The following is a 13,374-nucleotide window of genomic DNA, read 5'->3' as shown; positions in this document are numbered from 1 at the left end:
GTCCTTTATATTCAAAAAGTAATGAGCTGGGCTTGCTAGTACATAGGCCAACATACTGTGAGGGAACATGCTGAAAGTCAAGTTCCCAAAAAGCATTTAAACCACATAGCTCTATTTTCAGTATACATAAATACAAGCATTTTGTGCATATGGTTAAGTGGCTATTCCAAAAAGGGAGGCATAAATTCTTTTCTCACATTTTAAAGTTTCTGAAGTCAGCATCTCAGGGTATTTTAAATGTCATAGTGTTTTTCCCATCCAATTTATCCCATCCCATACAAGAGTATCTCACAGCAGTGAACAAGATAATAACTTAGACTATAAAAAAAGGTAATTTCCTCCTTCTTGGCCATCTCTTTTAATTTAGAAATACCCCTGGATCCAAAGTAAGGATCCTCAGAGGGGACAAGCCTACCCCAGGTTGACTCTTGCACTGAGACTCACCCTGCGAGGTCTTTTCTTGGTCTGGTTCGTAAACTCAAGGACCCAGTCCCTGGTGGTGGACTTGTAGTGCTCAAACCCACAGTTCCCCAGGGGCAGCTTGAGATGTTCAGATCTGTAAATGAGGTGGTGGCCCTCACTGCCAGGAAGGGGCTCGATGATGTAGCTGAGGTTACTTCTCACCATAATCAGTCCTCTGTCAATGGGAGAAACAGAATCTCTGGTCAAAGATTACGGTCCTGGAAAAGTCTCTTGCTCAGGCCTCAGTTTCCCCATATGCGAAATGACATGTTGGTTTTGATCGTTGGTTTTTAACCTTATTATGGGTCATGCATAATAACTTCTGGTGAGAATCTGATGCAAACTTAGACTTCCTCTCCAGAGAAATGCACATGCATATGAAAGGTGGCACACAATTTCAGGTTTTAAAAGCTTATTATGAAAAAGCTCAAAGATTCCAAAAAGGCTCACCTGGGACAGTTAATAATAGAAAGGATGGTGAGACCAGGATTCCCAAAAGCCTCCCAAACTCAAACATGGCATATGACAAATCAAAAGTCAAAACTTTATAGACTCAGAAAAAAATGGTATGGTGACCAGAAAGGAAACACTGGTCTAGGGGTGAGGAGGCCCAAGTTCTGGTCTCAGCACCAACATTAAGCTGTCAGATGGACTTCAACAAACCTCTTAAAAAAATAAAATCACTCCAAGCCTCAGTTTCCCCATGTATAAATGCAAATAATTTACTAATTTAACAGGACTCCAGATGATTAAATGGATTAAATTTTTGTGTACAGAAACCAAAGCTAGAGGCATTACCGATGGCATTCTTACTAGCCACAACAAGGCCACTCTTTAGTGAAGTGATGTCCACAACCAAGGACATGTGATTACTCTTTTCTCTTGGTTAGAGAAACAATGATTGAACTCAGAATAAGGACATGTGTTCATTCATTATATTCTTTCACTCAATGAATCCTTAATCTGTACTAGATGTGATTTGGATATAATCCCTGTCCTTGAGTAATTCACAGCTCACTGGAGGGCAGTCATTCATTCCACAAGTATTTCCTGAGCTCCTGCTATGTGCCAGGCATCAGACTAGTTGATGAGGATGGAAAAGTGAACAAGACAGACAAAGTGCTTGCCCCCACGGAGCTTAGATTCTGAACATGGGAATAAATCACTAGAGTATATAACAGAGCGCAAAACGATTTCATCACTCCTAACACTGATGGATTAGACACAGCTGCCTGGGAGTGCTACGTCAATGAGGCTTCTGAGAGCTTTATCTCCACAAGGGGAGAAAGAGTGCCATGACTTATTATCAATCACTATCACAAATAATCAATGGAAGGGTGAGTAGAGGCCCACATAGCAGGTATTTGCCATCCTTGATGCAATGAGATGAATACTATAGCAAGAGAATGCACTCCATCAGGACTCTGGGGGACGAAGGAGCTCAGCAAGAGGTCCTGAGGCATCAGCAGCATTTCATGAGCTCCAAAACCTCAGGTCCTCCTCTCTCCAGAATGTTCAAAAGCTAAAGTATCTCCAAGTCAGTCTTTGCCACTCCAAACTGGCAGGACCTCTCTCTGGCTGTCCTGGCTTCCACCTCCGCCTCCACCCCATCAAAGCCCTGCCCAGGTTTTGCCCTTTGGGAAGAGCCCGTGATGCTTGTGGGAGAGATAGAGCCAGCCTCTGATCAGCAGCAGCCTTCCTGGAATCCATCTCTGGCTGACCTCATTCCGGTGCCAGGGAGCCTGATGACTTCCCGTCGGCCTCACCCAGGCTGACGCAGCAATCCTGGACCAGCCCCACAGCAGGACACCCAAGGTGCCCCCTGAACAGCTGGGGGTGGGAGTGGGGTGAAGAGCAAGGGTCACATCCGCTCTTGAGTCCAGACAGGAAAGGGCAGAGGGCAGAGCCACTGCGGGCATCCTGTTCCCAAGCTTTCTTCTCATCTCAACTGACCAAGGCCCCTCCCGTCACCTCAGTTTCTCCCAATGGCTCCAAACATTGGAAACAGAGGGCTTGACCGCAAATCAGATGATGGTTTTGTGTGCATCAGTTTGTGGCTATGAAGATAATACCCAGTGAGTGGAAAGTTCCACACGGGAACCAGTGAAAGTTCCAGTGTAGTTGACCAGGCATCATTTGAACAAGCCTCTGGGCCAAATAGAACAGAGATCAAGTCAAAGATTGGTGCATGGTGAATAATAATAATCATGGTGGCTATATAGAGGCTTTGCTATAGTCCAGGCACTGTGCTGAGTATTTTATTATTCACACCAACATTTCTGATCTTTACAAATGTTATCCCTGTTGTACAAATAAGAAACTAAGGCTAGGTGAGGATAATAAACCGACCCAAAGTCACACAGGTAGTAAGAACCTAAGCAGTCTGGTTCCCACAACCTTAACCATAATCTCACACTGCCTCTGTCACAACAGCCCCGTAGAGTGGATCAGAAAGATATTCCCAGTTAAGTAACAGGCACCAGAAACTCTCCCTGAGGTGTGCTTGGCCTGTCTGAAGTAAGATATCAGTCTGCTGGGAGATAAGAAGACAAAGGAGGCATTTAGTCTAGTTTTCATTTCTGGATGCCATTTTTTGAGAGTTAACCATATGCCAGGCATTGTGCATACAATCATCATTTTCATTTCATCAGTGTTATAAGGTACCATCATGAGTCCCGTTTTATAGATGAGGAAACTGAGTCCCAGGGAAGTTAGATAGCCAGGTCTGGCAGACTCTGGACCCCATGCCCTTAACCTCTATGCCATCTGCCTCCATCGTCTGCCTCCATCAGCAAGTTCCAAACCTATGGGTCAGAGACCTCAAGGATCAGAGCTCTCAGAGCTATCTATTAGAATATTCTACAGAGTGTATTAAAAATACAGATGGAGGAGACTCAGATTCTGTAGGCCAGAGCTTCTGCACTGTAAACAAGTCCCCCGGTAATTCCCTGTGCAGTTACACTCAGGAAGTTTGGCCCGCAGCCCAGGCTTGGGGGCAGGAGCCTGTCTTTTCACAAAGCCCCAGGCGATTCTGCTTCAGGGAGTGAGCAGATTACACTTTGAGAAACACAGGCTCAGAAGGACACCAAAGGTCCTTCCAGCAGTAAGACTCCTGGCCACTTCCCTCCCCTCCTCCCTACTGTGTTCCTTGGTAACTCACCCCGTGGCACGGTTGCAATCCTCCCAGACTGCCTGGTTTGGAGGAGAAGCTGGCACAAGCCCGAGCACTTTATAGTGAGCACCAGCTTTGAAGATGGTGGGGGAGGGGGGTTCTGAGACTCTAGTTTCTGGAGCCTCCCCTATCACCACCCCCAAATACTGCTAGCTACTCTCCCCTGAGCACCTATGGGTCATTTATCTTTCCAGGAGCCTCAGTTGATCTAATTTGCTAAATGTAAGCACTGGCAGAGCTTAGCCAGAGGGCACGGGAGGGGGGCCCAGGAGGCCGGGTGGCTGGGACCTCACATGCTATCCTCCATTCCATTCTCCAGCCTATTTCTCATTGTTAGGAGCTTGATATAAATGAAATTATACAGAGGAACCCAGGCAAGGCAGGACAGGCAGGCAGCAGCGAACGATTCATGTTTAACTCCTGAACAACCACAGGACTTACTCAAATGCACCCTTGAAGGAACCAGGCACAAACTGCTTCCTGGGAACGTGTCCATTCGGAGCTAAACCCAAGGGGACACAGCCCACGTCCTTACATCCAGAGCTGCTCTAAGAGGTAACCACCCTGTTACCCTGCTTTCCCTTTTCCCTCCCCAGTCTCCATCCAAGGAGAAAAAGTTACTGGGAACATCAAAGGCAGCACAGTAGGCAGAAGGCATATAGGTGACATGCGCCCTCCAGGATAGGATGTCAAGGCACAAGTGGAGAGTGTGGGCTCAGGAGGGAGACACATCTGGATTTGAATTCTGGCTCTGCTGTCTACTAGCATTATGCTAAGTCAATAATGCTGGCTGGCTCACACTGTGGCTGGGATAATTGACTGAACGAATAGGCAGCCATTCGGTAGCCCTTCAACACAGGTATATTGAACCTACTATGTGCCAGGAGCTGTTTTAGGTGCTGGGGATGCAACATGATCAGAGAGTCCCTGCTCTCAAGGAGCTTGCACTCATCACCTAATGCAAATCCACCAATGATGTCATGATTATTCCCATTTTATAAGCGAGAAAACTGACACTAGAGAATTAAAGTGAGTTGTCAGGTTTTTAAAAATTTTTTTAATGTTTATTTATTTTTGAGAGAGAGAGATCAAGAGAGAAAGATAGTGGGGGAAGGGCAGACAGAGAGGGAGACAGAGGATCTGAAGCAGGCTCCGTGCTGACAGCAGAGACCCCAATGCAGAGCTTGAACTCACAAACCGTGAGATCATGACCTGAGCCGAAGTTGGACACTTAACTGACTGAGTCACCCAGGTGCCCCGAGTTGTCAGGTTTTAAAACAGGAATGGCTTGAGTCCGGAATCTACACCTGTCATGACTGAACGGTACTGCCCTGTGAAGACTTACTCTGTGCCTGATACACAGGTAGCATTTATTGTCTGTTCTTCAGAAGGAAGGCCAGATATTCAAAAGGGAAAGGCCATGCCACTCCTTGGCAAAGCGAAGACAAGGATGGACTGCCATGTACTTATGAGCCACCTCCTCCTGCCCCAGGTGCCCAGCTCCCTGAGACTGTCCACTGTCTCTGCAACACAGAACTTCCAACACGGAAGAGCCCTTTGCGTGATATGATCTACCTTCCTTTTTCAGATGAGAGGAACCAAAGCCCAGAGAAGAAGGAACTTGTCAAGGTCAGTAGCTACAGCCAGGGGGAAGAGCCCAGTCTTGTGATCAACAGGCTCCTCACTCCCCAGTGGGATCCTGACACCAGCCCCCACCCCCACCGCCCACCCGCAGCCCTTGCACCATGAGCAACGTCTGCAAAACTGAGTAAGGCCCATGGGAGGTGCCAGCCCAGCCAAGGTAAAGCCAAGGAGAAAATGATTTGGGGAGGGGAATGCTTGAGATCACACAGCCAGGAGGCGTGGAGCTAGGTCTCAAACACAGGTTCCTTGACTCTAAGTTCTGAGCTCCTTCCAGGCCATCATGCACACATAATCTTGCATTCACTTTTAATCTCATATTCTTTCTCTCTGGCCTCTCTCACAGACTTGAGTCCTGGGCAGGAGTAAGGTATAACCACAGTCAGTGGGGGCCCCAGAGTTTTGAGGACAGAGCCACTGTAGGAGTGAAGCATCAAATAAAAACCACAGATGATTTATTGTATATCCTTCTCTGTATATGAACTTGCCAGACACACGTACATATGCAGCCATGCAAAGAATGAGGTAGATCTACATGTGTCTAAGACATAATGTTAAGTTGGAAAACAATTACAGAATGTTATGTACCGGGTAACCTCGTTTGGATTAAGAAACACCAGGTATGCACACGGGTGTGCCTTGCATTTATGTACACCCCCAACAGTGATTATACATGGAGATGCAATTGTATGGAACCGTGGAACAGGATACAGAACTTGCACTTCTTTTAACTGGATACTTCTGGATTATTTAAATGCTTAACACACTAGTTGTACAAGAATAATTTTTAATAAGCATTTTCTTTAAAAATAAACAACTTACTACTGAGGTAAAAAAATGTTTTGGGGTGCCGGGGTGCCTGGGTGACTCAGCCGATTGAGTGTCCAACTCCTGATCTTGGCTCTGGTCGTGATCTCACAATTGGTGTGATTGAGCCCCACATGGAGCCTGCTTAAGACTCTCCCTCGCTCTCTGCACCCCTCGCTTTCACTCTCAAAATAAATAAATAAACTTAAAAAAATGTTTTTTTGCAATCAATACCTCTCTTGATGACAGTGAGCTAGGGACACACACACACACACACACACACACACACACACACAGTGTATCTCCCAGAACCCACAGACTCACTCACGATCACTTCATCTCAGTACTTTCTAGATTTCTTCACAAATAATCATCCCTCCTCACATTTATACTGTGTTACTTTGCAAAGCATTTGTACATGTGAAAAGTCAGGTAGACATCTAGAGGATGAGTCGTTGATCAGAGACAGGCTTCGGGGGCATGGACACCCAGCATCCCTAGTGAAATGGTATTTCACTTGTGTATTTTATGAGTATCCACAGTTGCCACGTGATTCTCAAAGGTGTCAGTGGCCCAAATGGGATTACAAAACACTATATTACATATCAATGTTCTTTTTTTGAAAAAAGTATTTCTAAAAGGATAAATAAGATAACTGGTAACAATGACTGCCTCTGGGGAGGGAGGAACCCGAAAATCCTGGGTGAAAAAGAAACCTGTCCTTCATTATACCCTCTTTTGTACTATTTGAATTTGCTTTTACTATGATCATGTATTACTGCTTCAATTAAAGTCACCCAAAGTACTGTTTTGGAGATGAGGGGGCCCAGCAACAATCTGGAAACTCAGGTGAACTCCTCTGTATTTGTATTATCAGCCTGAAGATTCCATTTGGTATAAGTCCTACCTATTTTCTCCAATCACGAGGGGCATGTTCCCGTGAGGGAAGCACAATCACGATGGAGATTTTTTCCATCGCAGCATCGTTTTATGAGCCTGGGGAGTGACTTGGGGGTTATGTGGGTTAGAAGGCTGCTGCAGCCTCTCCCTCTCTAGAGTCTGAATCGAGACATCTGGCATGCGTCTCTGGCTCTGAGGTCAGCCGGGCCCACAGACACCCGTAAGTTCTTAAGGTGCGTAGTGAGAAGGCTGGAAAAGTCAGATGGGTGGACTGCACCAGAGGGAAGCATGCAAAATAGAAACACATGGATGGCTCACCCGGTTTCCCCCTGTCAGCACGGCTGCAGGAATGATTTGCAAGAGTCCAAGCCAAGTTCCCACTGCTCCAGACCATGGAGACAGAGGAAGAGAGAAGCAAGTCACACCTGCATGTTCCCTTTCTTCCTTCTTGGGAGACACATTGTTTACTTGCAGACTGCAGGTGGTGGTGGCCGGGCCTGTAAACACCACTGGGAGACCAGTTGGTTTGGCTCAACCAGGTCATCCGAGCAGGGGATCTGGAGCCACAGTTATGGTCTCCCAGCCAAAGCTTGTTTCCTGCCTAATTCCCTCCGGCAGACTCAACACGAGGCCTTACAGAGGAGACATGGTCCAATTTATAAACAAACACATGGGATCTACAGCATGAGGGGCCTTGCACTTGCATGTGAGCCTGGGGTAAGTCTTAGTTAGCATGGCTTCCTGTTGTAAAATGATAATAATCCCGTATGTCTGTAGAGTGCTATGGAGCTAACACAGCACTTAACATGGTCTACCATGCCTATCATCAACGCCCATTTTACAGATTAGGAAACTGAGGGCCCAGAAAATTACTTTTCAATGTCTGTCTTTCCTCTATCTGTGTAGGACATGGGCTTAGAGTAGGCACCCGATATTAATTTGAATGAAAGAAACAGTCACTGAATGAACTGACCAACAGAGAGGAAGGGTACACAGTGGAAACACCTCCTACTAATTCATGGGAGCCCATCGTGTGCATACCTCCCAATGCTGCCTTCAGTAACGTCACGTTCATAGCTTTAAATTGGTTATGGTGGGAGTAGTTCTACCAGCGTATTGGCAGATACTACAGCTCAGAGCTTTTTTGCCCCTTTTTTCCCCCATAGTGCCAATTCATCAACACACTGGGTATAGGTGCCACATAGTATAGGCAATTAAAACCCAATTGCAAAACAAGTAGTATTGGCAATTAGAATATAGGTTTTTCAGATCCTCATCTCTTTTCCAAAAGAAGGAGAGAGTGGGAAGAGTCTAAATGAATGATATCTATTACTTCAACATACATGAGTAGATCCTACTATATGCCAAGCACTAGCATAGGCTGGAGGAGAGAAACAAGTATTTGAGAAACATGTATTCTCAAACTATAATGTGCACATGAATCCCCTGGGGATCTTGGTAAAATGTAGATTGTGATCCACTTGTTCTGGGTGGGACCTGAGATACTGCATTTTGAAGAGGCTCCCAGGTGGTGTCAATATCGCCCCTCTAACGGGGCACACCTAGGAAGCAAGGGGCCAGGAGGTTGTTGAGTGCTACTTTATGCCAGCCAGTTCTGAACGTTAGAGATCGATTAACACATTCAATCCTTGTGACACTAGGGACATTTTCCCCTTATCCACATGTTACACAGGAGACCACTGAGGCCCAGGGTCACCCAGCTGGTCAACTGCTCCTGGCTCAAACCCAGGAGTCTGGCTCAGAGAATGAAGAGCCATTCTCTTTCCAGTGGACCTTTCCAAGGACCTAGCTGGACCTTCTTGAAAGTGACCTTGCTTTCCCTTTCTCTTCTCCTCTCCTCTTCCATTTCCTTTCTTACCGCCTACAAGTACTTCTACCAGAGAAGAGCAAAGGAGAAGTGGGAATAAGTGCTCACACTCATTTCAAGTGTATGAACCCTGTCTTTTATTTTCGATATTCTGATTTTTTGACAGCTGAGGCCTTGCCCTTCTCAGGATCGGCCCATTCCCAGGATGGTAAACAAGTTTCAAATTCAGGCTCTCACCCTCTGGGCCCCTGTCCCCCTACCCTGGTCACCCCAGGGCCAGGTTCCAGACAACTGGGAAGAGCCCCTGTGCCTCAGATCCCACTGAATTATTCCAAGTAGCCAATACTAAACATACTTACCCTGCTTTGCCTGTTTCTTCCTGTAGAAACCACAGTAAAGACTCTTGCCCACATCCTCCCATCTCCCACACCCTGCCCCCTGACTGACCCGTATGCTTCCCTATGCGGTGTGCCCCTCCTCTTGGGATCTTGAGTACAATAAACTAGTTTTTCAATGGCAGTCATCTCCTGGCCTGTTGGCTTCACCATCCCTAAATAATAATAAATTCAAGTTCCTCAGGAAAGAGAGAGCTCAATCCAAGTGAAAATGTGGATCATCAAGGATTCCCCTCTTCTCTCCCAAGCTCAGCCCTTCTTAGAACTGGCTGGCATACACTCTCAACGGACAGCTTCTCAAGGACCCTGCCCAGGTCCAGCCCTACCACTTGTCTAGAGAGAGGGCCAGGTGCTCCGCCAGCACTGTCAGGGCCTCTTACCTTATTCCCCGGCAGGTGCTGAGTGTGACACTGGACTGTTCTGCCTTCCTCACCGTCCCGTGGTAAAAGCAGTGGTCCTAGCAAGGAGAAAAGGGGGGTGGTCAGGCCAAAGGACACTGATAAGCATGGCGATGTTAATGTCTTATGAAGGTCAGGGATGATTATATAGATCTTAACTTACACTCTGCAAAGAGCTTTCCAAGCCACCATTTTATTTGAGCCTCATAATAGTCCTGGGAGGTGGGACAGGGCAGATGTCATCATCCCGACTGAACAGATGAAGCAGCCGAGATTCAGAGAAGCAAAAAGATTTTCCAAAGGTTTCCCTGCTAGTCAGAGAAGCCAGGACTTCAGGTCTAGTTCAGAGCTCTTTCCAGGACATGTGACCACAGGAAACACTGGCTGGGGTCACCTCTGTGGCTGCCCCGCAGAGTTGAAATGTGTGTCCACCCAGAACCTGAGTGTGATCTTATTTGGAATGGGGTCTTTATAGATGTCATTAAATTAAGATGAAGTCACACTGGACTTTATCATTTTTCTTTATTAAAAAAAGAGGAGAGGACACAGAGAGACAAACAGACAGACAGAGAAGAGGCCACTGGAAGACAGTGGCAGAGATTAGACAGATGCAGCTACAAGCCAAGCAGCACCACAGACTCTGCCAGGAGCCACCAGAAGCTAGAAAAGGCAAGGAAGCATTCCTCCCAAGGGACTACAGCGGAAGCCTGGCCCCTGCTGACACTGTGATTTTGGACTTGCAGCCTCCGGAACTGCGTTTTACACTCCCGAGTTCACACTGCTTTGCTATGGCAGCCCTGGGAATCCAACAGCCCCCCTTCTTCCCCACCTCCCCTGAGTCCCTGTGTGTCTGGATCAGACTTGACTTGGCACCTGCATCCATGGATGCATGGAGGTCTGATGCTCTTCTCTCACTGCTGTGTCTCACAGCCATCTGGTCTTCCCGACCTGGCTGGACTCCTTGTGACTACAGACAGCTGCTGAGCACCGCGCCATGCGCCAGGCCCCCCAGCCAGACCCGGGAGACACAGCAAGGAGCGAACAGACACAGCTCCAGCCTTCCTGGGGCTTACAGGCTTGTGAGAGCCAATCTTAATTAAAAAGCCATACAAAGATTTAATTACAAACTGTGAAGAGAGGTTTGAAGTAAAAGTTGGGAGGTGCCAGCAGAGTGTTTCATAAGTAGGCACACCAGAGCATCTACGAGGCCAACACAGCTGTGGGAGCACTGAAGCACAAACCACGACCTTCCCCTACAGGGTGATAACGAGGGACGCGCTCCTCCAAGCCTCTTCCCAGATAGTTCAAGAGAGAGAAGCTGGTCAGAACAGAGAGAAGGGAAAATCCCCAGGGCAGAGCCAGGTTCTGCAAAGGTCTTAGGAAGGGTATAAGCTATGTAGCTGCAGACCCAGGAGCTCTCTCTTTCCCCCCCAAAGCAGAGCGGGGCCAATCAGAAATCTCGGGCATCATGGGATGCCATGCTGACTCAGTCAGTGAAGCGCGTGACATTTGATCTTGGGGTTGTGGGTTTGAGCCCCACGTTGGGCGTAGATAGAATCTTTAAAAAAAAGAAATCTCGGGCATCAGCCTACAGAACAATCCAAGTGATCCATCACCAGGACCACACTTGCTTGTAGTTGTTCTTTGATCCCCAGCCGGCAAGTATGTGACTCAGGAGACAGCTAACCCATTCCTGCATATTCTCTGGCTCCACCTTCCACCCACCTCGAGGCAGGACAGCCCAATAATTAAATTCAAGCATTTTGGCACAGTCAGGCCAGATTTAAACACAAGCTCCCACACCTGCCAGCGATGCAAACAGTTCACAATGTCTCTCAGACCTCCAGTGTCTTCAGTCTCTACCTCATGAGGTGGCTGTGAGAATACAATACATCAAGGACCTAGTGCAGGGCGCCTGGCCCAGAGTGGCCGGCAATAAACCTTAGTGATCATGTTATAGGCGTTAAATTCTCCTTGTCAAAGGCAAAATGTGGCCTTGAGAGAGCTGGAAGCCAACCAAGAGCCTGAATCCTCAGTCATCGCCACACCAATTCTATGTCCCATGCAGCTGAGCCACGCAGTCAGTTCACAGGACATGGGCCAGGCTGGCACTCAGTTCAGGGTCAGTCCCCAGACCACTGGTGGGTGCCCTTCCACCTGGCGACAACCCACTGGCCAGCAGTGTGGCTCTTCCACCCATTTGGGCTCAGGCCCTCCGGACAAGGGACAGGCAGCAGCCCCTCTCTGCATCAAACTCTCCTGGACATCAAACAAGTCAGATCCTGACCAGAGGTGCACAAAGGAAAGCCACTGTGTTGCACCTATGAGACAAGGTGAGGCAGGGACAACTTTTTTTCCAGCCACGATTGCATCTGCTTGCAAATGCCAGACTATCACATGGTTTCTCCCTCCATCCCCAGATTCCAAGACCTGGAGACGCATCATCAAATGCTTGGATTCTGAACCTGATCCTTAGAACTCAGCTACAGGGCCATGAACTCCACGGCCCAGGATTATTCACAAGTGGAAGAGGGGGCCTGGCTTTTATGGAGTAAAAGGGGTTAGCAGATGTTGGAATGACGGGGAGTCAAGAAGTTCAGAATGGGGGTCAGCTAGTTTCAAAAATCTAAGTACCTCTACAGATAAAGAGAATTCAGATCCAGGGATGGGAGTGAAGGATCCCTGTACCTCTTTGTACATCTTTGGACTGATGTGTTCACTGAGTGCTCTCTGAAATAGCATTAACAACTGACTTTTGTAACATGCTTTAAATTTACCAGGGGCTTTCACACACATCATCGTGTGTGATAATGATCCCACCATTTCCTGTTACAAACAGTAAGGGCTAACATCTATCCAGCCCTTACTACTGGATAAAAAAACTGATGTCGATTTTTTCCTTTTAATTCTGACAATCTCACAGCCTTAGGAGGGGAACTAGGGAAACTAGGGGCACCTGGGTAGCTCAGTCAGTTAAGCATCCGAGTCCTGATTTCAGCTCGGGTCATGATTTCACGGTTTTGTGGGTTCAAGTCCCACATCAGGCTCTGTGCTGACAGCGTGGAGCTTGCTTGGTATTCTCTCTCTCTCTCTCTCTCTCTCTCTCTCTCTCTCTCTCTCTGCCCCTCTCCCACTCATGCTCTGTCTCTCTCAAAATAAATTAATTAAAAAAAAAAAAAAAGGAGGTGGGGGGAAACTAAAGGTTGGAGAGGTTTCAAGTCTTTCCCAAGGTCACACACCCAGGTGGAGACTGGAATGATAGCAGCCTGACTCCAGACTCCATAGCCACCCCTGGCAAAAGCAGCCCCAGGAAAGTGCACAGGGCTTCATTTGTTACAGCTCTTCTCTCTTCTAGCACCAAGGAGGACTGAGCTCTAGTCTAAGCCTTGCCATTTACTGGTTATCTGAAGGTAAGCATGTTACTTTTTCTCTTCTCTCCATTTCCTCATGAATAAAATGTGGTGTTGGGAGAGATGTTTATAAATTCTCATAAAACCAGTGATTCATTGTACCCTTCTACAGCTCTGAGAGTCAGATCTTAGCATATCCAGTTTTCTGATGAAGAAACTCAATACTAGTGTGGTCAAAGGGTTGCTGAAGGTCACATAGCTAGTTAAAGCCAAGGCTACAACCCTGGCTTTAGACCCCAAACTCTGTACCTCCTACAGGCCTGGCTGATGAGTTTGAGGAAGTTCCCAGAGCTCCAGAGCTCCCACTATCCCAGGCCCAGGCTGGTAGCAGGGCGTGGCTCTCAACATTGGGGTCAAGGAC

General features: G+C 47.4%; 1 protein-coding gene across 2 annotated transcripts in view; it reads right to left on the bottom strand.

Moving 5' to 3' along the window:
* The window catches only part of ADAM19 (ADAM metallopeptidase domain 19), an 81,103-nt gene that overhangs the window by 33,062 nt on the left and 34,667 nt on the right, over positions 1-13,374 (bottom strand). For both annotated transcript variants that reach the window (XM_043597258.1, XM_043597268.1), the window contains 2 exons: positions 9,586-9,662; positions 445-637 (listed from right to left, as the gene is read on the bottom strand). In XM_043597258.1, the coding sequence (XP_043453193.1) occupies positions 445-637; positions 9,586-9,662 (270 nt within the window). The remainder of the gene's footprint in view (positions 1-444; positions 638-9,585; positions 9,663-13,374) is intronic.

This window comes from Prionailurus bengalensis, chromosome A1 (genome assembly GCF_016509475.1).
Source record: "Prionailurus bengalensis isolate Pbe53 chromosome A1, Fcat_Pben_1.1_paternal_pri, whole genome shotgun sequence".
In the NCBI taxonomy this organism is placed as follows: Eukaryota; Metazoa; Chordata; class Mammalia; order Carnivora; family Felidae; genus Prionailurus; species Prionailurus bengalensis.
This window is presented reverse-complemented; position numbering and strand designations above follow the sequence as displayed.